We start from the raw sequence: 25304 nt of genomic DNA, 5'->3' as shown, positions 1-25304 counted from the left end.
ATTTATCCTGAGGAAACAATCAGGCCAGAGGACAAAGATTCAGATACAAAGATGTTCACCGCAGCGTCACGTGTCAGACTAAGGAACTGGAGACCCTCCAGTGCCCGGGGACGAGGGCATGATTAAATAAACACGGGCCTCTCTCCTTGGGGAGGATATCAGTATTGTGGTTTTAAAAAAAATTAATTATGGGCAAATATGCACAATATTCTGTTATTCTATATCTCTGTGGGTGACATACTTTTCCACATTTTCACATTTCTAAAGTTGGGATGGATCTTACAAACTATGTGTCCATTTACTGTAATATTTCTCTTTTTTTCCAAAAAGCTACATTGACTCGATAATGTGTCCTAGAAGGAACTGCATCTTAGAAGAAAGAAATATAATAAGGAATGTTCCTGATCCTTCCTCAATAATCAGGATAAATAGATATGAAACAAAGAACAGCAAAAAAAAAAAAAAAAAGAAACAAACCAAAAAAAAACCCCGCACTGACACCCCATCACCTAGAACCATGTAAAAAATACGATGTGACCCACCCACGTAACTTAAAATCTTCCAGTTGTCACATTTTTGCAAAAGCAAAAGAAACAGGTGAAATTAATTGTGATAATGTTTTTTAGCGACCCAAAATATCAACGTTAATATCATTTCAACATGTAACCAATATTTTAGGCATGAGCAACAAGACAGTTGACATGTTTCTTTATGTCTTCTGAACCTGTGTGTATTTCCCATCTCAGTCATAGTGACTTTTGAGGACTTGGTGGTGCCCTGTGGCCAGTGGCCACCGGATTGGTTAGTCCCTGCCACCACACAAGATAGCTCCCAGAGCCTTGACAAGGACGCCATTTTGCAACTCTGCACCTCTCTTCCAGCTGCTCCCACCCCCAGAGCTTCTCTGCCCCTTCTTTCCACCTACCAAGGCCAAAATCAAACATGACTTTTTGGAATTGATGGTCCCATGCCCATGCCTCTCCAGCACCAGGCAGATGGTACACTGGCTGAGAATGCAACCACGCTGCCCCAGGTTCAAATCCCCGCTCTGGAAATTATGAGCTAACTATGTGACCTTGGAAAGTGACTTCCCATCTGCTACCCCCTCTGTAAGATAGTTAGCTCATAATGGTGCCCATCTTGAGTGATGACTGGAAGGACTAAGTGAGTTACTGTGTGCAGTACTTAAAGCAGGGCTGGTGCAGAATAAGCTTTCTCTGCTCTAAGTGCTTGCTGCTGTGATTGTAGTAGTACCACTGTCATCGTCACTACATGAGCATGTCCCACCCATGCGGCAGCTCTCTGGACTGGCAAGTAGGGTTCACCTTGTTTGCCAGCTCCCGCATGGCTAGCGATGCCTGGGGAGCTATGTTGAGAGGTGTGCTCTGGCCTCCTTCCCACTTGGCCTTGTCCGTGGGATAAAGGAGTAGATGCACATGGGAGGCGAATTTGCCAACTCTCCTAGGCTTTAGGAGGCCGAAAGGGCCTTTCTAGCAAGTCTTGTTCCTGTCTGTGCCCCCCACTGCCTGGCACATGGCTGGTGCTCAGGAAATGTTAGCTCAGTGAGGACACAGAGATGTGGTCCTCAAACTTCCTCATGTCAGTGGCTCCTTGGGATGACGACAGCCTCAGCAACAGGGCAGCAATGCGACCTCTTTCCAGAACCCTCAGTGAATTATAGCCCCAGGAAGAACACTGTGGCTCACCCGTTTCCCACGCCATCGTAAACCCAGTGAGTGGAGCCGATGCCCTGATAGGCTGATGCCCAGTAATACAGACAAGAGTTCACGTGCAGGCTATAGAGCAGGTAAGCCGTGGTCCTGATCACCCTGCAGAGGAAGGACACGCATGAACACAGTGGCGGAGCAGGTGGCCATGGTCTCTCGCCCCAAGGGTAGGGACTGCAGGGAACAAACCCACCTTTACCCACCCCCGACACGTGCCTAGGTCATGCCCCCGATGGAATGTCACGGTCCGGCCCCACTGCCTGGCAGATGGACACCTGGCAGACACCTGGCAGGACAGACATTCGGCTGGATGGACTGCGCCAACCACATGCTTGCTGGAGACTTTGCCAGCTAGGGATGGTGGCGTGTGAATGGCAAGTTGTCAAGGCCAGGGCCTGGGTGTTCTGGGGGTGTGAAGGACAGCAAAGGACAGCAGGAGCTATAGCTTTGGAGGGGGCGGGAAGGGACAGACATGTGCAGAGAAGGACCACGTCATGAGCGATGTGGAGAAGCGCTGCCCCTGCCCGTGGCCCAGCTGGGCTTGTGCCCTACTCTCCAGCATTGAGAGAGGGCCCACTGTCCTTACAATCACACCCACTGTGATCGAACAGGATTGAGGGGCCCAGTTCCCCGAGCTGAGATCAAAATGGTGCCTGGCTCCATGGAAATAGAGGTGAGTCGTGCACACGAACTTCTGTGTGCCCTCCTCACAATTGGGGGAAATGGGACATTCCTGGCTCTCTAGAAAAACAAACATCCCTTCAGAGAAGGGCCAGGAAGAGGCCTGGCTTCCGGTAGCACTGGGGCCCATGGGGCCAGAGGAGCTTAAAAGGGGAAGAAATATGAGTAGAGAATGCCTAGTGCTGTTGTTGCCACAAACAGCCTGTGTTGTGTGTGCGCTCACGTGCACATGTATGTGCATGCGTGTCTCACCTGTAAACATAGGCTTTGCTGAGGATGGCTTCCAGGCGGCTGTTAAACTCGAAGAAGGCCATGTACTGGGAGGAAGAGCAAAGCATCAGGACGGCCCACCACCCGTGGCGTGTGGTGTTAGCCTCCCCTGGTCCCCAGCACGGAGGACTCCTTCTGCAGCGCCCCCCAGAGGAGGCTGGACAGTGAGCGTCCAACATCAGAGGTCTGGAGCCCTCTGAGGGGTGGGGGCCAGAAACTCCCTTTATCAATCCATGGGAAACCGTGACCTGTCTTCCCCTAGAAACTACGCCTAGTCCTGTTCTCACAGTTTGCATATGTGTGGGGGGCTCCCAGAAACCTCCCGAAGCCTATCATGACATTTTCAGGGGTGATGCTTCTCAGGTTAAGAACCCTGTTTGCAACATTTGCTTATGAAGGAAACCATTTGATAAAGAAACAGCATCCCTACCGCCGCTTACTTAAATCCTTCAAAGGCTTGTTTTTATAAAAGCGTGATAGTAGCTTCTCTTCTTTACTGAGCACCTTTGACGGCCGCGCTTTCTATTCATGACTTTCTTGATAATTTACACGTGAGGTATGTGGTACCAGTCTCCCTTTACAGAGAGGACATGGGCACTTCGTGACATTGAGGCAGCTGCCCAAAGCACACAGCTGCTAAGTGGCAGAGGCAGGATTCGATCCCAGAGCATACTCAAAGTGGCCACACGGCACACGTGTTGTGGACATTGAAGAATGACCATGGGGGAAATTCCCCGAGCCATGCCGGTCATCCTCCAAGGGGTCCTCCTGAAGTCCCTCCAGAGTTTACATGGGATGCAGGCGGCTATGGGCTTGGCCCTCTCTCCCCTGAGGCTCCAAGTTTTGTCCTGAGTCATGCTAAACACCAAATACGAATCCCATCACTATGGGCGGGGCGGGGGGTGTAAAACTCGGCTTGTGGATCCACAGTTGGTCTGCCAGGAAATCCCACTTGGGGGATTCCAAGAGCTCCAACCGGCTGTCAACCTGGTCACACTACACGGACCACTGCCTGGTCTCTCCTTTACACTGTGTCACCTTCACTGGGACACTGGATCTGTCCCAGTGGCAGGAGGGACGACTGTCATGACGCCGAGCAATAACGAACAATGAGACAGGTATTAGACTGCACGTCCAAATCTATCCTGGGTACTTCCTGGCTCCTGTGACCTTGGGCAAGTCACCCAAGGTTTTCAAGCCTCGGTGTCCCCATCTTTGAGATGCAGACCATCATAAAGCAGAAGTCTCTCTCTTGTGTTTCTGTAATGACTGAAGGCACAGACAGTGGAGGCATACTGCCTAGGTTCTAATCCGACTCTATTCCTTCTGACCTGTGTGACCTAGGGCAAGTTACTTAACCTCTCTGGTAAAATGCTCATACTAACAACACTCGTAGGGTTGAAGACTATGTACTTAAGCTTCTGGAACAAATCCCTAACACACAGCACAGTAAAGAAGCTCTAACACTTTCAGGGAATTTCCCATCCCCTCTGGGGCCGCCCTGACACCCCTCCCGGCCCCACTCCCCAGTGCTGCTCAGGCGGGACATCATGATGCTAGTGCAGAGCACAGGAGAGCAGAAGGCCCTGGACGGGAAGCCTACCTTCAAACAGCGGGGCAAGCGCAGGAGGGGATTCACACCAAACTTCAGGTAGAGCAAGTCCAAGGGCAGGAGGCAGAGAAGGTCCATCTGAAATCCCCGTGGGACACCGCAGAGTATAAAACAGGCAGCCCCAGGGGGTTGGGGGGTGCGGGAATGATAGGGTCTCTACCTTGGGCGGAAGGGTGAGGTCGGAATGCACCCAGGGGGCAGAGAGCCTTGTACCCACAAACCTCCCTGTGCCTAGGAGTGGGATTCTGGTGGGATTCACATCACATTGGCCCCAAAGCACCCAGAGTCCCCAGCCACACCTCCCTTCAAGGTGCACGGAAACTTGTACCCTTGGCACACACCTTAAAGCGACGAGATTTCAGGTAGTTATTACGCATCTCCTTCTTGTCGGTCTGAAAGAAATGGAATGCTGACTGTGAAATGGCCAGCGGAGCTTCATTCCTGACCCCAGGGGAGCCTCCTGGACATCCCTGCAGAGTTTCCACCTTCTTATCAGAGGAATAGCCTCAGGGGGGCAGCTGAGCTTTGGGGAGAGAAAGCCTTAGGGTCCACAGGTCTGCAAGGGGGGAGGGCAGACCTCCCAGAGAGCAGGAAGTGGTCCAAGGTCACCCAGCTAGATTCCAACTTCCAAGCTGGGGAGTCAATATTAGGGTCGTTCTCCTAGCACATGGGTCTTAACCGGACACTTTGTAACCTGGTTTTCCGAGGAAACTGCTGCTGCTCTCATCAGGCGGGGTGAAGAGGCTGCCCAGGGAATTCTGTTTCCTCTAAACTGTTCTAGAGACACAACAAGTGCCCGCCTGCACACAGAGGAGCAGTCCCCCCGCCATCTCTGTGAGGAAGTGACCTGCACAGAGATACAGGGACTGGGCCCTCTGCCTTCGCCAAGTCAAAATGAGGACTCAGTTTCCTCCCCAGAGAGTGGGGCCTGACCAGGGCACAGGGTCTCACACTGATCCAGGCAGTGTGTTCTTTGCAGGACCCCCAGGAAATGTTGCTTGCCATGCTGAAGAGCTCTGCGGACATCATCTCAATTCCCCCTCCCTGCAACGCTACGAGGTGGGAACAATGAGTCCTCCCATTTTAGGATGACAAAACAGAGGCTCAGAGGGGGCCTGCAGAGCTATCAGTGGTAGAGCTGGGATTTGAACCAGGTCGGTCTGAAGGTCGTTCCCTGGCCTGCTTTCCATCTTTAGATCCACCTGGTGGTCCAGGAGCCCCTTCACCCATGAGCAGGGTTTGGGGTGTGTTATTTGAACAAGCATGGGTGCACGTCCCCGAGATTGGTTCATTCGTCTCGTCTATCACAGCAGCAGCGGGTCGGGCTCCCGAAGGCCCTGCTGCGCACCCCCCGCACCCCCCGCACCCCCCGCCCCCGCTGGCCACACCGCCCCCTCCCCCTGCCCTGGCCTCACAATGATGTCTCCCCCTCTGACAAACTGCAGGCGCATCTGGAACACAGTGATGTCCAGGAGGTAGATGAGGTCACACACATAGTCCATCAGCAACCACAGGTGGACATTGTCCGGCGTCTGGTAGGGGAAGGCCCAGCGCACGGGAATCAGCCAGCAGTTCCAGTTCCAGGCCAGCACCACGAAGAACAGCCACAGGATGTACATCAGGTCTGTGGGGGAGCCAGGGGGCGGGACTGTTCTAGAACATCGGTCGGAGGACGGCTCCTCACAGGAGCATCAGGGGAGGGCGTCCTTTCCATGAGTCTATTCCTAGATGTGGCACTTCTGTAAGTGGGGTAGGCACGTGTGTGTGTGAGCCTGTGTGCCTGTGTGTGTGCGTCTGCCTGTGTGCCTGTGTGTGTGTGCGCCTGTGTGTGTGCCTGTGTGCCTGCGTGTGTGCATGTGCCTGTGCCTGTGTGTCTGTGTGTGCGTCTGCCTGTGTGCCTGTGTGTGTATGTAAAACCGTCTCTGATTTAAAAATAAATCACTGCCAGGCCCTAATAAACCAGAATACTCAGTGGGGGGGATGGGGTGTATTAGGTAATAGGCAGCTAACTGGAAAACACATTCACTCTCATTCTCATTGAAATATTTCCAAAAATGTATTTCCTGCTTTAATAAATACACAACAGTAAATAATGCCTGGAAGATGGGCACAGACAGGTGGGTGGGTGCATGGATGGAAGTCATGGGTCATGTGGTCATTTTAGAGACCCAGTGGACACCAGGATTGGTGTCCTGTCCCCCCAGGACTTCTTGTGTGACCACAGGAATGTCTCTCTCTGGCACCTGCCCTGCTCCCCAAGGAAGGCACAAGGAGAGGTCAGCTAAGAAAGGCTGGGAGCTTCATAAACTGTAAAGTGCTGTGCCCATAGAAAGGGTTGTCATTGCTGAGGAAGAGAACATGGGCTACATAAAAGCAAAGTGAGGGGAATTCACTTTAGATGTCAGAAGAATCTCTGCCCTTCTCTGCTCAGAGCAGCAGCTCCAGGAACGGACCCTCGAGAGCAGAGTAGAAGGCAGACTAGGGCAAGAGTTAGGGTAGGGCTCCTAGTCTGCCACCAACCAGTCGTGCCTCGGTTTCCTTCTCTGTCAGGTGAGGGTGATGGTAGGTTCCCATTCAGGGATGGTAGGTTCCTATTCAGGTTCCTATTCAGAGAGCTCCCTCGCTCTCCCCCACCCACCCACCCCTGGCTCCTCTCACTGGGTCCCCTGCCCTCACACAGCACGCGATGGCAGCAGCGGCTGGTCCAGTCCCACCCAGACTCACTGGTCAGCGGGTCGATGCTCTGTGGAAACCGGTAGGACTTCCAGGGGCGGCGCTTGAACTTGCAGCAGAGCATGTCGCAATAGTGCTCCTCCTCGGTCTGCCCGGCCTCAGCCGCCTTCTCTTCCGGGGCCGGCTCCGGGGCTTTCTTGGCTGGGGCTGCAGGAGGACATGGGGGACCATCTGAGAGGCTCCAGAAAGAGGGCAACCACCACAGACTCTGGACCTGGAGCCGCAGAGACCCTGGCGGCCCCCCATCCCCTGCTGTCAGCTCTGTGTGCGGAAGCCCGGGTGCTGTCCACAGTAAATGCGTCCACGGCACCTGGCCGGATACTCTTACTAGCTGCCAGGCTGAAGCTGCTTCTCAGGGATGGCCCAGAATGAAGTGTTTCTGGGCAAGTTAGGCGTTTTCAGAAGTCTGTTTGTGCATCTGTGTTTGGACCCCCTTGGTTCTCTTTGGAGGGCTAGGGGTGTTTCGTACCCCAGAACACCACCCCCAAGAGCCAGAAAACAGGGAAACCTTGCTCTGGGGTTTTTCAGAGCAGAAAACTGAACTCCTTTATCTCTGAAATGAGACACTGAAGGAGACCACAGCCTCCCTGTGCATTGAAGGTGATAGCATTGGTGACCTAAGCATTGACTTCTGTAGGTTCAGTATGACTGTGTTTCTAGCTTTAGGGCTGTGGATCCAGGCCCTGCTAGGTCAGTTGTTAGCGCCCTGAGCTTGAAGGTACAGTCCTCCTTTGGAAAGACCTGGAAAACCTCCCTGACAAGAGAGCACTTCTCTCATTTCCTCCTGGAATCTGGAAAGCATGAAACTTTCAGGAAGCTCCATGAGACTATTGCAAATGAGGCCTCCAAAAAATAAGACTGAAAAGAAAAGTGGGGGATGAACACCATCTGTATATAAGGCCATGAGATCCCACCCAGGCTGGACCACCTGCCTGCCAGTGGGAAAGGGCCAGAAGGGTCGAGGAGGAAGTACTTGCCCTGTGGGGGGGTGGGGGAGCCAAATCCGATTGGATCATCAGTCACAACTTTGACCTTATTCACTCCCCTGGTTCCATAGCTAAAGCTGTACATACAGGACCCAAAAATCCAGACAGTGGGGAGCACCCTGACCATTTCCTTGGGGGTACCCTCACCATGAGCTTACGAGGGGCTCTAGGGGACCCATTTCTGGCAGGTTGAACCATCCCAGCTCTGGGCTTACAGGGCTTCGGGCTCTCCTCATCGGAGGTGACGTCAGGGTCGATGAGCTTCTCCTTCACCTTCTCTGTCCGCTCCTTAAAAAGCTTCACCAGCTCCTGGAGCCGGTCGTTGATGATGGCGCTGTTCTGGCTGGCTGCCGAGGCTGCACGATCCTGGCCACTGTGGACACACCTGATGCTGAGCGGGCTGGATGGGAAGGGACCCCCATGCCCCTGGGCAACAGCCGAGCAGCCTTTGTATCCCATCCAGCCCAAAGGAGGCAAAGGCTGCCCCAGTTTCCTTCTGACACCAGAAACATCAAACCCACTTTAATAGTTCCTAGGAGGAAATTCAGTCTGAGGCTCGCACCTGGGTGCCCAGCTTTTAGAGAATGTACCACACAGGATCTGATTCCAATGGGCGGTTCTGAGAAAACTTTGATCCCACTTGTGATTTAGGGGGAAACTCTTGGAACTCGGGTCAGGACGGTTAGCCCCAGTTTGGGGTTCCCAGGAGATTGGTGTCTGGGACAGATCAAAGAGGGGCCAGGGCTATGCTTTGGGCTCAGGAAATAGTTGATGGAAAAAAACAGTGCAGATCCATTCCATATCCTTTTAACTTCTAGGAATTTAAACTGTCTGTACTCACAGCAAGAGAGACAGATGGACAGAGAGATGGACACAGAGAATGAATGTGAGTCTGCCCCTGGCGCCGGTCAGCCTGGAGCAAGCACTCTGGGTGGGCTGAGACAGGCCACAAATCAGCTGTCCTCTGAGTGGCGTCCTTCTGACCATCATGCTGAGCTGAGTGCAATCCTAGTGTTTCCACATCTATCTGTTTTCTGACATGGGGGCACCGGCAATCAAGCCCCCTAGTCCCCAGGTGCTCACCTGACGAGGCAGCTTGGGACCAGCAGCATGGGGACCCCAACAAAAAAGGGCACACGGGTATGCAGAGACGCAAACTGCTTGCCCACATCCGCTCCCGCCCGTGAGGACTGGTCGCTGGGACACAGACTCCCCGTGAGGGTGGCCGGGCGGGCTCCCCCAAGAAGAACGTGAGTGGACTTGCTATGTGCATCTTGGGGCCCCCTGTCTGGCATTCTCTCCACCTAGGGCTGATCCGAAGCCACACACAGGTGGCACAGCTGCTGTCAACAGGGTCCCTAAATGACTGCCTGAAGGAAAACCCACCACTGACCTGAAACGGGTGTCTGGTGACATGATTATGATAAATGAGACATTGTGTTGCTTAAGCCACTGCATCTGTGGGGTCTAATTGTTATAGCAGCCGAACCCACCTCGCTAATGTATGGGTCCCCATGCTGAACTCCTTAAGAGGCTTCAAGGGTAATTTTTATTACTATAACTGATTCCTGCCCTGTTTTCTTGTACTAAACTCTGACCCTGTCCTTACCCTACTGCATAAGATGGAATTGCACTGTATATTCACATGGACCAGTGAACTATGGGTGAGGTTTGGATTTTTTTTCTTTCTCTTTTAACTTTTATGAACTTTCCACAGCTCCCTAAAACATACTCCGTAAAATTATGGGGGCGGGGGTGGGAAGGCTGGCGGGAAAGCCCAGTGCCTCCTGTGGCCCCTCTAGGAGCTGAGGCTGTGAATAGGATGGGGGTACCAGGCCAGAGCCTGGGGCCGGGGGATTCACCATCAGCCAGGCATCCCAGACTCTTCCAGAAAACATCTTCTGTTGGCCCAGCCCTTGGAGTAGTTAGATGTCACAGACCCAGGTCCCAGTGCCGTCACTGTGGCCTCTAAACACTGTCCCACAGACCAGTTTATAATCAGAATCAGCTGAAGGCTTGTAAAGATGTCAGTCCCCCAGGGCCCACTGTCTGAGCTTCTGATCCAGTGGGTCTGGGCTGGGAGCTGGGAATCTGTATTTTTTTTTTAAATATTTTATTTTATTATTTATTTGACAGACAGAGACCACAAGTAGGCAGAAAAGAAGGCAGAGAGAAGTGGGGATGAAGTAGGCTCCCTGCCGAGCAAAGAGCCCAATGCGGGGCCTGATCCCAGGACCCTGAGATCATGACCTGAGCCGAAGGCAGAGGCTTTAACCCACTGAGCCACCAGGTGCCCCGGGAATCTGTATTTTTAACAAGCTCCCTGGGTTCAGACCCCTGGAGATCCTTGTGGTCCTCACTCCCCCTGCTGACCTTCTCAGGGGTTTAGAGCCAGGACCCAACCTTGGCTGAGGGTCCAGGAGCCTCTCTCTCCTTTACAACAAAGCCTCTGTGCATTTTACAGACTGTACAGAACCGCTAGGCCAGTCAGAAGCAGCCTGGAGAGGAGACCCAGCTCTGTCTTACTGCTCAGAAGCTGTTGGCAAAGTGGTAGAAGGCTCTAGAAACATCCATACTCTCCCCCACCAACCCAACCCTCTCTCCTTGTCTGCTCATCCCCACCCAGACTTCCAACCACCCTCTGAAACCCTGTGGGTGGGCCCCACTCACTCAGTGCCCTGTGGGCTGGACGGGTCCAACCAGGCGACCATGGGTGATTCAGCTGGTGGCAGTGCCTTGAGCTCTTCAACGTCATCATCTTGGGAGGGCAGCCTCTTCCTGCAAGGTCACAGACATGGAGGGGCCTTCAGCGAGGGCAGGAGCCACATGGAAAAGGGAGCCAATCCTGACCGCTGCAGATCACCCAGGGCTGAACCCTGGGCAGGGGGGGAATGGGGCCGGGGGTGTTGGTGCCGCCAAAGGGTCCTCACTTGCCTTCATGGAGAAAAAGAGAAAGAGGGAAGGGACACAGTCGCCCTCTGGACCTCAGTCTCCACATCTGTTCAATGTCCTAGTGTAAAAGTAACAACATTGACTTGGTATCAGGCAAACTGGATTTTGCATCCCAGTCCTGCTTCCCACTAGTGTGTGACCTTGGCAAGTGACTTAAACTCTCTGAACCATCTCAGTTTCCCCATCTGTAAAATGGGACCGGATCTACTCAACTCAGTGAGATACTCAGGACTCAGTGGGGCCTCAGCTAAAATGTTCTTCTGCTTTCCCCTCCTAGCACACCCCTTCCAGGCTCCCTGTCTGAGGAAGGAAAAGCAAATCCTCCCTGGGGTCCCCTGTCATTTAGTCCACGTCTTCCACAGGACTCTGCATCGGGAGCCATCGGAGTCCCAGCTGATGGTGTCTGGGTGTGAATTTACCTGTCACTCTGCCCATCCTCAACCATCTCGACTCAGGATCTCAGAGGCTTCTAGAGGGAACAGATGGAGGGATATGCAGTCTTGCCTTGCCTTTATTCCAGGAGGCTCTGAAACTATCCTATGGCCTTCTGCCAGCTCACCAAAAATGGCAACACTCCGGATTCACCTCCTTCACACTCTAGTTAAAATCCCCACCCGTGAACACCAAGGCCAGAATTTGCACAGGTGAGACCCAAACTCAGTCCTCTTGCACCCGGCCTGGTGCCTTCTCCCGAGCCAGGAGGGCACATGCTGCCCGAGATACCAGAGTGTGGAACTCCAACAGCAGCCAGGCTCCCACAGCCCTGCTTCGCGTGCAGCCCTGCGCAGAGCACCTTGCACGAGTTAGCTCGTTGGATTCTTCCAGCAATCTCATAACAGGTGGTGTGTCTATCCCCAGCTTACAGTAGGAACACAGAGGACTAGGAGTGTTCACTGGCTTGCCTCAAGCCTCACATCAGTAAGTGGTAAGATGGGAGTCACCTCAAACCAAGGCTTTAAGCTACAAGGCAGGGCCCAGCCCATGTGCCCCTCCATCAGGGTCTGTGATTTCCATGGCTTTTGGGTGCCTATCAGTTGCCCACAATGCTCATTCCACCCCTGACCATAGGCAGTCCCATAGGCTTCCCAAGTCAGGTATCAGAATTCTCCCCTCTCGGGGTCAAGCTCAGGCAAAGACTCAGGTAGAGGTTCCCCTGATTTCTCAAAGCCAGGTTCAACTTAGAGCTCTCTAGGACAGTCTTGTCTGTTTATTCAATTCCCTGTTCATTGTCTATCTCAGTCCCACCAGAACATCAGCTCTGGGACAGTAGGCCCCTGTCAGGCTTCTCCGTGATGCATCCCCCAGCATCCAGAGAGAGCCTGACACATAAAGATGTTCAATAATTTTTATGAATGAATGAATGAGTGAATGAGTGAATAATAAGAACAAGAGAAGGCTCATAGGCCCATCCCATAAACAGAAGGCAGAGGGCTTAGATTCTATCCCCAAAGGAGCCTACTCCCCTCTCTGTGCCCAGATATCCACCCCCAACCTAGCCTATAAAAAGAAAACAGAGAGAGGTAGGCCAGATGTCTGTAACAATATTAGCTCTGTCTTTTTGTTTGTTTGTTTATTTGTTTGTTTCTGCTGTGTTCTGCATAGTTCAATGAATGAAACAAAAGAATTAATGGGACAGTGAGTTGTGTTCCAAGGCTAGATGAGATTATTACTTTTTCTTCATATTAAAATCAGAGAGCCCTCAGTTGGCCACATCTAGCTATCTCTGTTACAGCAGGCTTTTTACTTTGGCTGAGAGAGTCCTCAAGAACCCATGGATGAGAGCAATGATGAATCAAGAAAAAGGAACTATCTCCCAGTGCAACCACCACAGGAGAAGCACTGGCAGCTCTCCTGCAGCTTAAATGCAGTCATTCACAAAGCATTGAACTGCACTTCACAGTTTGCCTACAGCTGTATACAAGAACTCTCTGTTTCCTGGCTCAGGCTGTTCAAAACCAACTCCAATCGTGCAACAAATTTCTATCAAGAAGCATAAAAATGTGCACAACCTTTACCAAGATTCCCACTTTTGAGAAAGGAGCCCAAGGACAGAAAGAAACCCAAAAGATGTCCAGAGCTCCACTATGGACGGTGTCCAACAAGATGGGATTTGTGAAGTTCATTCTGACACACAGAGCTGGAGGAAGGTCAGATGTGGTCTCTAATGAAATGTGATCCAAGTCACTCCTCCAGCGAAAACCACACAAAACCATGAGCCCCATAGACAAGGTAGTGTAGTGGGACAAGGGATGCTTATTTTTCTAGTGTTTTTTTGGTATCTGCATTCCCTTATTTTAAAGTAAAACAAGGGGGTGGAAATTAGCCTTGTCACATTTATTACCCACCTTCTATCTTACAGCTGACAGTACTTGGGACAGGACTTCCTTGGAGAACTCTTTATAGAGTCCTAAACCAGGGTTTAGGGGCCATAGTCCAGCTCTGACCCACCAGGAAGTGGGGCCATAATCCCAGTTCTGACACCAAGTCACTGAGTGACCTTGGGCCAGCTGCTTTCCCCACTCTGGCCTCAGTCTCTCCTTCTGCCAAATGGACAGAGGGCACGGTGCTGTGAGAAGCCCAAGAGAAGCATAAAAGCTGACCTTTCGGACCCTGCGGCAGACCCCGGGACCGCGAGGGTGTCGGATTTGGCAGGAGAGGGTGGTGGCAGCTCGGGTGTGGGCGGGTTCTCCACGATGAGGGGATGGTGGGCCGCGTCAGCATCTTCCACCTGCACTTCCGGGAGCTCCTTTGTAGCCGGCGCTTGGAGAAAGGGAGGAGAGGACAGTCAGAGAGAGAGGGAAGCCAGGTCCCAAGGGCTTTGCTCTGTTCTGAATAAAGCCACAGAAAGCATGTTTGGACGGGCCACCAAGAGCCTCCCCTCCCAGTGGGGCCCACTGGAGAGCTCCATGCAGGGGTGCAAGAATGCAGATCCCGGGGGCCTCCGAGGCCCTTGGCCACCCCAGACACCAGCCCAGGAGCTGCAAACGAGGCCATGACACCTTTGAGGCCACAGAAGCTCTGGAGCACCGTCTGGAGTCCAGGTCTCCCAAGCTCTGGTTTCCCAGGGCCTAGGGAAGGCTCAAGGACCTGGGGTTTAGCAGGAGTGGCAGGGGGAGGTGGAGTGGGAAGAGCAGCACCCAGAGAGGGCAGGGGGAGGCTGAGAGAGTCCAAGTCTGAGGGCCTGGCCTGGCACAGCCTCAATGCTTCCCCTCTCTGGGCCTCAGTTTCCCCATCCCAAAGTGGGGGTCACAAAGGCACACGGCCTCACATTCTCGAAGGGCCTCGAATGGAGACATTGGGCAGTTCCTCGCAATCAAGGATAACAGCCTGTCCTTGAAGTATGTGTCACCCTTGTTTGGGAATGTGTTTTGGTACCTCCTTGTTTCTGGACTTGCCAGGACCCCCTGAAATCCATCAGCCCAACTCCTCTCCTGACCTCTGAGAGGCCTGGTACTGGGTCCTGTGTGTTGGGTCCCGCGTCCCAGGACAGGGTCCTCCCTTGCAAGTCTGGGGGTGGCCCTGCCTCAGTCTTTATCACCCACCCCAGGGACTGTGGGGACAGGCCTGCCCAAGGCAAAGCTCAGAGGATGCTGAGGGGCCGAGACGGGGCCCCCCCTCTCTCGGCCATACCTGGGGGGGGACGACTCGCTGAGAGCCGGGCCCACTGTACCCAGAACGAGGAGAGGGAGCATTCTGAAGCCCTGGGAGACTCGACTTTCTTTTTAAATGGCCACCATGGGGGAAAGCCAGCACTCTGTAGAACGCAGCTTAGGAGGGAAGCTGAGCAAGACCTTTTGGCATTTGCTCTACTAAGCCTTAAGCCCTCAGAGGAAGAGGACGAGCAGGAATAGAGAAGTTTCTAAACGTTTAAGGAAGAGGTGTTGCCAGACTAGCAAGACATTTCCCCAGGCTGTGGAAAGCAGGAGAGAGTGTGAGGCACGAGGGACCTCAACCAGCTTCCTGGACCGGGCCGGGGTTGGGGGGCTGTCCAAAATGCTCAGTGCCCTCACACTGCCCCCAGCATAGCCCCAAGAGCCTCCATAAGGCCATCCTGGGGAGCCTGGGAGGGGGCAGGTCCTCCCCCACCCTGCCTCACCCTGAGCAAGACTCTGCAACCTCTGTCGCCCCCAGGAATGGAGGAAAACCCCTAAGCCCGGTGTTTCATGTTTATAGAACAAAAATCACATTATGGAAAATAGAAGAACACGGAATGATTAAATTGGTTGAGAGAAGAGTCATATTTACTGTAAAGCCCTTCCTCCGTGCCTGCCATCCATTTCACTAAACTCTTAGTGCTTTATATAGATTAATTTTTTCCCCTTTCTAGAAGAGCACTGTTACTGCCGTCCCCATCTTGTGGGTAAACTGAAGCACAGAGCGGTGAAGGAACCGGCCGCAGAGCCAAGATTTTGACCCAGGCAACCCGGCTCTAAAATTTATCCTCTTCCTTTGTCCTTTGACCCCGCTCACGCAGAGGTCTCCATTTGGCCAAACCTTGCTCCCTCCAGGCCAAGCAGCGTCCTGGACACGGGGATAGCGCCCTTCCTACGGGCCCCCATGCCGTACCTGCAGCATCTCACACCATCGCGGGCCGTACCACCATGGCTGCATCAGCCCATGGTCCCAACCCCGCAGTGGGACTGTTTCCCCAAGTGGGGAGGCTCCCAGGGACCAGGGAGGACACTTGGTGACTTCAGATGGCACAGACATGACAAAGGAAACGTGGAATGAGAACATTTCTCCCATTTCAGTCCTCTCTATCTCCTGAATGCACAAAGTCTCAGCCCCATGCTCCTCAGCCTTAACAACTTTGTGGCTAAGAGGGCAGGTCTCCCCTGGAAGCCTTGCACAGGCCATCATCCTTTGCTGAAATTGTCCGCATGACTTGGTTTTCAGTTCATTTGTGGTTATTTCTATTTATGCCCTCTACTTATGGCAAGCAATGCTGGTTGCCCACTGGAATAGAGTAGTAAAGGTTCCTGATTGAATAAACTTAATTAAATTTAAAAAATGATTCCACTGAAAGAAAAATGGCAAGCCAATCAAAGTAGAATTGGTACAGAATATAGCAAAAATTCAGAAGGGATCTGTGGGGGAGGTGGAAATTAGGGGACACTCAGGAGTGAGTAGATCTAGGGCTTGCCCAGAAGACCCAGCCTGGGGGTGTCAACCCTTGTGGTGGGGCTGATCGCCCTCATTCTGTGCCTATTGCAAGCCAGGGAGAGAAGACAGCAGTGGATCTCTACTCATGAAATGTTCAATGCTGCCTGTCTACTGACCTCACAGGCAACCTTGCACACTATCCCCCAAAATAAACAAATGAAAAGGGAAAGAGGGTGGGTCTGGCTTAAGTTGAAGCAGAAAGTGAAGCACCCTGCTGTCCCTGAGTCCTCTTGTCATCCCAAAGCAAGCAGCGGGAGCCCAAGGGCTACCAGGATCCAGACTTGCCCTCCTTCTTCACTGGCCCCGAAGATGCCTCCCCTCCTAGTTGGCCTGCAGCCACCTGGGGGCCTCTCTGTTCCTAAAATGGGATTTGCTGGCGGCAAGGGTTGGGGGGTGGGTATTGACAATCCTCAGGAAGTCCAAGTCCCAGAAAATCCTCAGGATTGGTAGGATTCTGTCTGAAATGGGTCCCCACATTCCACTTGTGCCTCATTACCCTCAATTTATTCTCTTTCTCCACCCAGATCTCCTAGTCTAGCTATCTTAGTAATTTATTTAAACTAGGGTGTGATTGACTACCTATAAAAAATGATTATCTTGGGCGCCTGGGTGGCTCACTGGGTTAAGCCGCTGCCTTCGGCTCAGGTCATGAACTCAGGGTCCTGGGATCGAGTCCCGCATTGGGCTCTCTGCTCAGCGGGGAGCCTGCTTCCTCCTCTCTCTCTCTCTGCCTGCCTCTCTGCCTACTTGTGATCTCTCTCTGTCAAATAAATAAATAAAATCTTTAAAAAAATGATGATGATCTGCAGAATGCAATGTTTAACCCAAAGAAATTAACTGCTAATTATGGGCTTTTAGGTACAGAGATAAGTGGACTAATACCCCTTAAGTCACCATGAAGCAAGATAAAGGCATTGATCAACAGAGGAAGAGGGGGTGGTTTTCTAGTTCAACTGCTAATCCCACCCCTGGACCATGGCACCCATGCAGGGAACAGCCCAAGCCATGCAGGAGCCCACAGCACATGTGCGAGCATGCTGGGTACATGAGATCACACTACCTAGGCGACGGACGGAATTCCTGGTCTCCTTGGCGAAGTTGGAGTTGGACAAGGCCGTCCTCCGGGAGATGAGGACGGGGATGCGGGTGATTGAGGGGCGGTAGCTGGGCACATTGGGGAGGTGCTCTGCCAGGGTTGGAGGAGCAGGCCCTGGGGCCACCTGGCCAGGCGGCTTGTCCTGTACCAGGCGACTCAGCTCCACATCCTGGCCTGGCTGAGTCATGGTGCTGGGGCCAGTGGGGCTCAGGCAGGTGTGGGACCCTGGGGACTGCAACCAGGAACACAGGGTTGGGGGAGGTGGGGGTGCCTTCTCCCCACCAGCACCAACTTGGACCCGCCCAGTGCCCGTCTGTGCTTGCAGCAGCTGCCCCTAACGCCCGAACACTGTTTGTGTCCCTGGAGTGAACACTGAATGCGTCACCAAATCACGCTGACTGTTCTACTCGGCGGCTCCAAGGGACGGCATCGGACCCCCTCACCTTGTTGAGCTTCTTTGTTAACCAACCACATGTAGCATTTCCCACCTCAGACAGAAAAAGTTAGACTCAGGGACGCCTGGGTGGCTCAGTCGTTAAGCGTCTGCCTTCGGCTCAGGTCATGATCTGGGATCAAGTCTAGCATGGGGCTCCCTGCTCAGTGGGGAGTCTGTGTCTCCCTCTGCCTGCCTCTCCCCCTGCTTGTGCACTCTCTTCTTCTGACAAAGAAAAGAATAAAATCTTAAAAAAAAAAAAAAAAAGAAGAAGAAGAAGAAGAAGGTGCTTTTCAAAGATCAGATGGGGAGCAAAGTTGGGACACTTGGGGTCAGGACACCTGTGTCCTGTGTCAGTCCTGTGTCAGTTGCTGGCTGGCTGGTCACCATTATGGTCTCTTGCCTCGGTGCCACACAGCTTCGGGTACCTTCGACACATTGTCCCCCTGCCACTCTGACCAACTGCCAATGAGGCAGGTACTACTAGTGCCCTGTCTTTCTCTCATTAAGAGAGGTCACACAGCCTGGCTCCAGGTCCCACAGCAGGAGGAGGGAGGAACCCAGAGTGAAGTGCAGGTCTGTGGCCTTGAGTGCTCAGCCACTTCCTGCCTACTCAGAACCTTGGTTTTCTCATCTGTGAAATGGTCTGTCTGCCTCCCAGGGTGGCTTGAGAAGCATGGAGTCTCACAAGGCCAGGGCTCTATGTCCATCTGTCTGGGGCTCCCCAGCGTGGCTCCCCGAGACTCTACCACACCAAGACTGGAGTTCTCGGGGTCAGGAGCGGGAGTGGCAAATAAGAGCAAAGTGCATGTGCTGGGTTCAGCCTGGGGATCTGCCCAGGAAGGAAAAGCTCATCAAGACATGGGGTCTAGGACGGGCCCTTTGCAAGCTAGGGTCCTGATTTTCACTCAGAGATGCTCCGTTTCATCCAAACCCTCTCTAGATGGTAGCCCAGAGAGCTGCGTTCCCAGCGAGTGCAAGTGGGGGGCAGAAAGGGCTGACTGGGAGTGGGGTTTCCACGGGCCTGCTGGCGTCCCGAGAGCCTCCCGCAATTCCCCTTGGGCCTTTGAAATACATCACCAAGCTCTGATAATGTGGCCCCAAGACACAGAGAATGGGTTTTGCCTGGAGATGAGACAGGTGCAGGGGTGTGGGGACAGTAGAGATGGGGGTGGTGAGTGCCCTTGTCCCCAGGCTGCCCCCAGCCTGAAAGTATCATCTGTCAAAGCACTGTGCCCTCCCCCCACCCCCAGCACACCCCTACCTTCTGGACTGACAGTCACGGCCTCTTCCTTGGGCAGCTCCTGCGGACAGGAAAGTGGGAACAAAAGCTGGACCATCAAGGCCCCTCCTCGCCCCAGGCCAGCCCGGATCCTGTTGGGAGATCTGTCTTCAAGAGGTCACCTGGGCCCCTATTCAACTCCTTGCTCTGCCGGATTGGTCAGGCCCTGCCCCTCCAGCTGTTGGAGCACCCAGGAGATGGCCCCCACCATGTAGAGGAGAGGGCACCCAGAAGCCCTGGGCCCCCGCACCTGGACTTGGCACAGAGCGGGGGGTGTTCCCATGCAGCTCTGTGCATGTGGGGACCAAGCAGTGGCCACAGCAACCCCCACCTGGGCACTGCCCTTCACAGTGGACGACTCTATGGGACTCTATGGGGAGGGGTTTTCAGCCCCATTTTATGGGCCCAGAGTGGGGAGGTGATGTGTCCAGGGTCACACAGCCATGTGAGGACTGGCCTATGGGACCGGCTGCTCCCCACCCATGGCCATGTCATCCCAGGCCCTCCCTGACCCCACCTGACCCCTGGTATAAGCCAGGCCCTGCAGTACCCACCACCTTGCTCCCCTTTGTCCAGGGGGCATCTCACCAGCTAAAAATCCCCCTGTAAACAAAGTAGACAAAGCTCAGCCAGGCCCCAGAAGTAGTTGGGTACCAGGCCTGGTGCTGCTCTGTACCTGCTGCGAGGCCTTCTGGGGGTGGGTGCCGTCTACTCCACTTGGATCCTCACCAGCCTGCACCTCCAGACAGCTATCCAGCAGGACACTGTAACCCCAAGGGGGAAGAGGAAAGGGCTAGTGTTAGGGGGGTTAGACATTTCCTGAGCCCTGCCTAACGGGAGCCAGCCCCTCTGTTGGGAGCTGGTGCACAAAGATGGCCAAGAATAGGTCCTCACCCTCATGAGGCTCCCCAAATGGGGCAGGCAGACCCCCACTATGCCTAGGAAGGAAGCCTGCCCAGAGGAGGTGGCCTCTGGGCTGGACCTCAGGGACAATGAGTTTACAGTGAGGAATAGGTGAGGAAGGGTATCCAGGAACGGGGAACAGCATGTGCAAAGAAAAGCATGGTGGATGGCTTGAGGGATTGTCCTCTGCAGGGTGGGAACAAACCGTATTGGACAGTGTTCAAAATGTACTCCCAGGATCTCCCCTCTGCAAGCCTCTAGGTGATGCTGGTGATGCAGGTAGGGCGGGGAGTACAAGAAAAGTGAGGCCCAGAGAGGTGATCTGAGCTGGCCAAAGTCACACAGCAGATTGTCTGACACCACACAGATCCGAGTCGGGAACCCCACTTGGCTTGGAAGATCTGATTTTTGAGAAAAGCCTGAACTCCACCTTTAAAGGTACAATCTCCAAACTTTAGATGCTAGAAATTAATCCAAGTTAATAGATTCCTAGCAATATGTAGATAAACAAAAGAGCCCATCTACAGGTTAAATTGGGCCCTTCGAAGCCTGTGTGCGGCCTGTGGGTTAAAATGGTGACTCAGATCCATGGGCCAATGGGACTTCCATAATTAGAACTGGATCCTGGTTCCTGGTGACCCACCCTGCCCCACAGACCTCTGTCAGCTCATGGAGGGCGGTCTGCTGTGTCCACATCCAGAAAACCCAGATTCACCATCTCCTACCCAGAGCGCCAACCTTTAGCCCTCCCAAGGTGGATGAGGAGGTGGGGACAGAATGGCAGCCCCAGTCAGTTTGGAGCCAGAGGCTTGGGAGAGGGACTCAGTCAGTGATCACATGGTCACAGTGGCCCCCATCCTCACCAAGACCACCCTGAGAGCCCGGGGCTATGACTGGTCCCATTCTAGCTCAGCAATTGAAGGCACAGATGGTCCATCCACAGTCACATGGCTGGCACAAGGCAAGTCTGGATGAAACATGGGCATGTACGCAATGCTTGGCTACCTGCCTCTGAGGGTCTACATGGCCCCACGGGACAGAGGAGTGAGGCAACTGTCCTGAGGATCCCGGCACTCAGCTCTCTTCATTTCCCTTCATTGACATGCAGCCATTTTCCATGTAAGGGGCCTCAGCTGTCAGGGTCATACTCCCCACTCTGCCCAGGAAGAAACAGATTTTATTCAAAAGATTCAAGTCTCAAAAGCAAGGGCACATGATGACTCTGCCTGAACAGTTTAGCTTTCTTGGGCCCCTTCGTCCTTAAAAATAAAAATTGTGTTTTGTGACTGCATTTATATAAGATTCAATACTATATATAACCTCTTCCATTGAAAAGTTCATTTTCGGGTCTGACGTTAAAAGAAATTAAAATCTGCTTGAAGGCCCCTAGACGTGAGATGGGAACCATGCCCTTCCAGGTTCTCAAAGCACGAAGGCCAAGGACATGAACATCCACAGCCTGGGGTCTTGCTCATTCTAGAATGAGGCCAGGAAATCCCTGAACGGCCCTGAGCACAACACCGGGAAGCCCTCGGGCTGCCTCCATTTGCCCATCTGTCAAATCGGCAGGACTGCTCAGCCTGTCCAGCCTGACTCCTCTGAGGGAGATCAAAAGGGCCAGTGAGAATCTCATGAAAAAGTCAAAAAAGACTTCCCATGTCTGGTGTCATTCTTGATCCTCCATCTCTCAACACTGATAAGCACCTCTCCTCTCATGGGACATCAAGTGTTGGTTTTGCTCCCAGCTCTGTGCTCGCTGGCAGCGCACCCTGGATGTGGAGGAGACTGTGGCCAAGCCCCAGTTCTCTCGTCTGTGAAGCAGGATGAATAATCAGTGCCCAGAGTCTGGCATGGACACCAAGCATTGCACAAATGGCCACCATTGTCATGATCGTTCTCGTCATTATTATTACTAATAGTAAAGGAGGCAGCATCTGCGGGATTAGGAATCGCCCACGTGGATTGGGAAACATCTTGCACAAACATCTAACAAGCCCTACCATGGCCCGGTCAGCACCACCGGGGGGCTGCCTGTGGAGCTATGTACCCAACATCATGTTACCCCTGGTCAGCAATGTGCCCAAGGCCCCCTCTTGCCTGGCCCAGAAGCCACAGAAAACCCAATTCTAGAAACCTCCCCAATCCCAGGGGAGGATCAGAAAGACTGGCTGAGGTGGGCACCCCCGGACGACCCCCACAGCCGGCCATCCGAGTTAAAGGTGCAGGGAGTAGCCGAGAGTTGACTATCTGCTCCTTGTCCCCCAAGTCACCTGGCAGGTGACAGCCCAAAGCAAGGGTCCTCGGCACACTCCTCATCCGGCACCCCAACCCTGATAGAAAGAAGGGGAGTCCTTAGGAAGAAGGAGCCACCTACTTGGGTCTCGCCGTCTTTGCCAACAAGAACGCCCATGATGCAGGAGGTCAGCTGGGGGCGATGACATACATCCCAAGCCCCGGGTCGGGGGCACACAGGGAGACAACTGGGAGAGCCCCGGCCCAGCCCCAAGCCTTCCAGGCCAGCTCTGGAGCCAGTGTGGCTCGGGTCGCCGATGAGCCACTGATCCTTCCTGCTTCTAATCAAATTGAGGGGATGTGCCGGGAACTCTGCAGAAATGCCCCCAGGGAGGCCAGGTGGGGACCGAAAGGCTGCGGTTGCTAGGAAAAGCTGAGCTGTTGCTGGCAGAAACCAGGTCGCTAGGCGACCGTCTGCCTGTTACCAGGGCCCGTTGCACGTCATCAGTAACCCCTGTGCCTCCATGAAGCCAGCCCAGAGCATCCTCCCTCAGCCAGGGACAGCCCAGTCCCTCCACCCGTGCCCCACGCCTTCTGGCCCTGGCCCGGACATCGCTCACTCTCCCAACTGGTGCCCTTGTCCCAACCTAGGGGCCCGGGGCCCAAAAGTTCCCAGAGTTGGAAACTTTGGATAGACATTTGTGTGGATACGTGTGTGTCTGGAGCAGTTGGGGGTAGCTACATACATGTGCTTGTGTGCACGAGCATGCATGCAGGGCATAGGATGGCCACGTGCGAGTGTGTAGCAGTGTGCCTGCGTGTGCAAGTGTGGGTTGTGTGTGCAGGCTATGTGTGGGTGTGACTGTGTGCATACCTGCGCACAACCCAGTGTGTGTGGGTTTGTGTGTGTTTGTGTGTACGTAGAGTGCAGATATGCGTGTGTGTCTGTGTATACTGTGCACTGAGAGCACATGTGTGTTTGCTACGTGTGCGTGTGGGTGAGAACACTGACTTGCTGGCCTCTGAGGTGGAAAGCAGATGGCTGATGGGGCTGTACTAACAAGGCTGGGCTGCACCTAAGTCTTCATCCAGGAGATCGGGTGTCACCTGTCAGGGAGAGCAGCCTGGCTCCAGGGGACCCAGAGGGCAGAAATCGGACTGTGTCACAGAAACCATAGGGAAACATTTTTGTGGCGGAAATAATTTCATAAGTCAGAGGTGTATAAGAATGGGATGGACAGTCCTCAAGAGATTGTGAGCTCCCTATCTTTGGAGGCAAGCAAGTAGGTGTGTAGCCTCCAGCCAAGGATGAAAAAATTATATGTGAACTAGGGACAGGTGGACTAAAACCAGAAGCCACTGAGCAGGCCTCCAGCCCGGAAGTCCTGTGTTGGTTTCACAGTGTAACGATTTCCTGCCTGGGACTGGAAGGGACCCTCAGTGGGGATGAGAACATCAACGACATTTGATGGGGTGCCCACTGCAGGCCAGGCCCTAATATGCCTGCTACACAGCTGGCCCTGGCACCACTCTGCCGGGGCTGTGTGTGTCTCCATTCCACGGATGCAGAGGCAGACGCTCTGTGCGGTGTGAACTTGCCCGTATCACTCTGCCAGGAGGAGCAGAGCCCATGTCTCAGGCCAGGGAGGAAGGGTGTGGGCCAGGGGAAACCACAGAGGGCCCGGTGATAGGGACAGGGAATAATGCAAGGGACAGGTTAAATCAGTCTGGACTGCCCCACGATATGGCTCTCCCTGCCTCAGTCTCTACACAGTGCAGCTGCCGGATCAACCCACTCCCCTGCTCACAAACCTTCAGTGGCTCCCCATTGTTTCTGGGAGAGCAAGTCCAAGGCCTTCACAACCTGGTTCCCTGCCTCTGAAGCACCATCTCCCCCACCCATGTTCACCAGCTGCACTGTCACTGTCCCCAGACATGTGGGCTGCTTTTGAGGCTCTCGTCGAAACCCCCAGGTTCTATGCTCTTCTCTCTCCCACTCCCCTCTTTGGTACCTTTGGGCCTCTCCTCTCTCCACACCGGCTCCCCCAGCATCTCCTCCAGCCCCGTGGTTTCCAGTTCCATCTATGCAGCCAGACTCCTGAATTTACATCTCCAACCTCTCACCCCCCAACCCCGCCGTCAGGTTCAACTGTCTGCTCTCCATCTCCCCATCTGTCCCCTTTCCATCTGTCCATCTGTCCTTCTGTCTGTCCCACATTGGGAAAAAATCTTCTCCATCTTAGTGGTCTTTTTGTATTATTACTGAAATGCGTTTGACACAGAACACTATATAAATTTTAGATGAGCAGCACGTTGATCTGACGCGTTTGTAGATTATAATGTGATTGCCACCGTGATGACAATTAGCACCTCTACTGGGTGATATAATGATCATTTCTTTTTAGTTGTTGGAATAATTAAGATCTAGTCTCTCAGCAGGTTTGATGACTAAACTTTAAGTGGTTTCTGATCGCCATTCTTGAAGCATTATTATGACTGATTTCTCTGTGTGTTCAGGTGTAATCTTTATGGAGGAGAGCAGAGGACATTCCAGGAGGACAGAATCCAGGGTGGCCTTCGCGGGGTCAGAGGCACCCATGGGACCATTGTGGGCGGGGTGGAGGGGGACGCAGCCCAATGCTTTGGTTCTATGACAGGGGCTCTGAGCCCCTTGCATAGGCCCCTTCCCTCCTCCATCCATGCAATCAGCCAACAGTCATTTGGCACCAAGGATCTAGGGACGTGGGAGTGAGCACAACAGACAAAATCCCCCACCCCCAGGGAGGCTGTGTTCTAGTGTGTGTGTGTGTGTGTGTGTGTGTGTGTGTGTGTGTGTGTGGTGGGTGTGGGTATAGGTGTGTGGGAGGCTGTGAAGTGGTGGGCCATAGGAATTCCGGGTCATTGTGAGCACAGTGGGAGACCTCCAGCTTCCCCAGCCTCTCTGGGGGAGAGGCTGGGCCTCTCCGGGCCCAGCAGCACACAGCACAGAACGAACAGAGGCGCCCCCCGCACCCACCGCCCCAACCAGAAGCCCCACTACCCACACTGTAACCCTCCCTGGGTCACCCTTGCAGAGAAGACGAAGGACACACAAGCGCCTTACTCCGGCTCCTCCTCCTCTTCTTCCTCTTCCTCTCCATCCTCCTCCTCATCTTCTCTTTCCTCTTGAATCTGGGGCAGCTCCCTGAGTTGAGGTCAGAAGTAGAAAGTGAGGCCACCTGTAGCTCCCCCCAT

General features: G+C 53.6%; 1 protein-coding gene across 1 annotated transcript in view; it reads right to left on the bottom strand.

Moving 5' to 3' along the window:
* CNGB1 (cyclic nucleotide gated channel subunit beta 1) overlaps window positions 1-25304 on the bottom strand; it is a 60956-nt gene that overhangs the window by 20128 nt on the left and 15524 nt on the right. Inside the window, exons 13-24 of the mRNA XM_044260408.1 lie at window positions 25174-25254; window positions 19612-19699; window positions 18918-18957; window positions 13562-13721; window positions 10680-10787; window positions 8225-8382; window positions 7015-7170; window positions 5706-5914; window positions 4632-4682; window positions 4282-4368; window positions 2661-2725; window positions 1707-1829 (exon numbers count right to left, since the gene is read on the bottom strand). Of these exons, the coding sequence (XP_044116343.1) occupies window positions 1707-1829; window positions 2661-2725; window positions 4282-4368; window positions 4632-4682; window positions 5706-5914; window positions 7015-7170; window positions 8225-8382; window positions 10680-10787; window positions 13562-13721; window positions 18918-18957; window positions 19612-19699; window positions 25174-25254 (1326 nt within the window). The remainder of the gene's footprint in view (window positions 1-1706; window positions 1830-2660; window positions 2726-4281; window positions 4369-4631; window positions 4683-5705; window positions 5915-7014; window positions 7171-8224; window positions 8383-10679; window positions 10788-13561; window positions 13722-18917; window positions 18958-19611; window positions 19700-25173; window positions 25255-25304) is intronic.

Source organism: Neovison vison, chromosome 7 (assembly GCF_020171115.1).
Source record: "Neovison vison isolate M4711 chromosome 7, ASM_NN_V1, whole genome shotgun sequence".
Lineage (NCBI taxonomy): Eukaryota > Metazoa > Chordata > Mammalia > Carnivora > Mustelidae > Neogale > Neogale vison.
The sequence above is the reverse complement of the archived record's forward strand: the minus strand, read 5'-3'. Positions and strand labels throughout refer to the sequence as shown.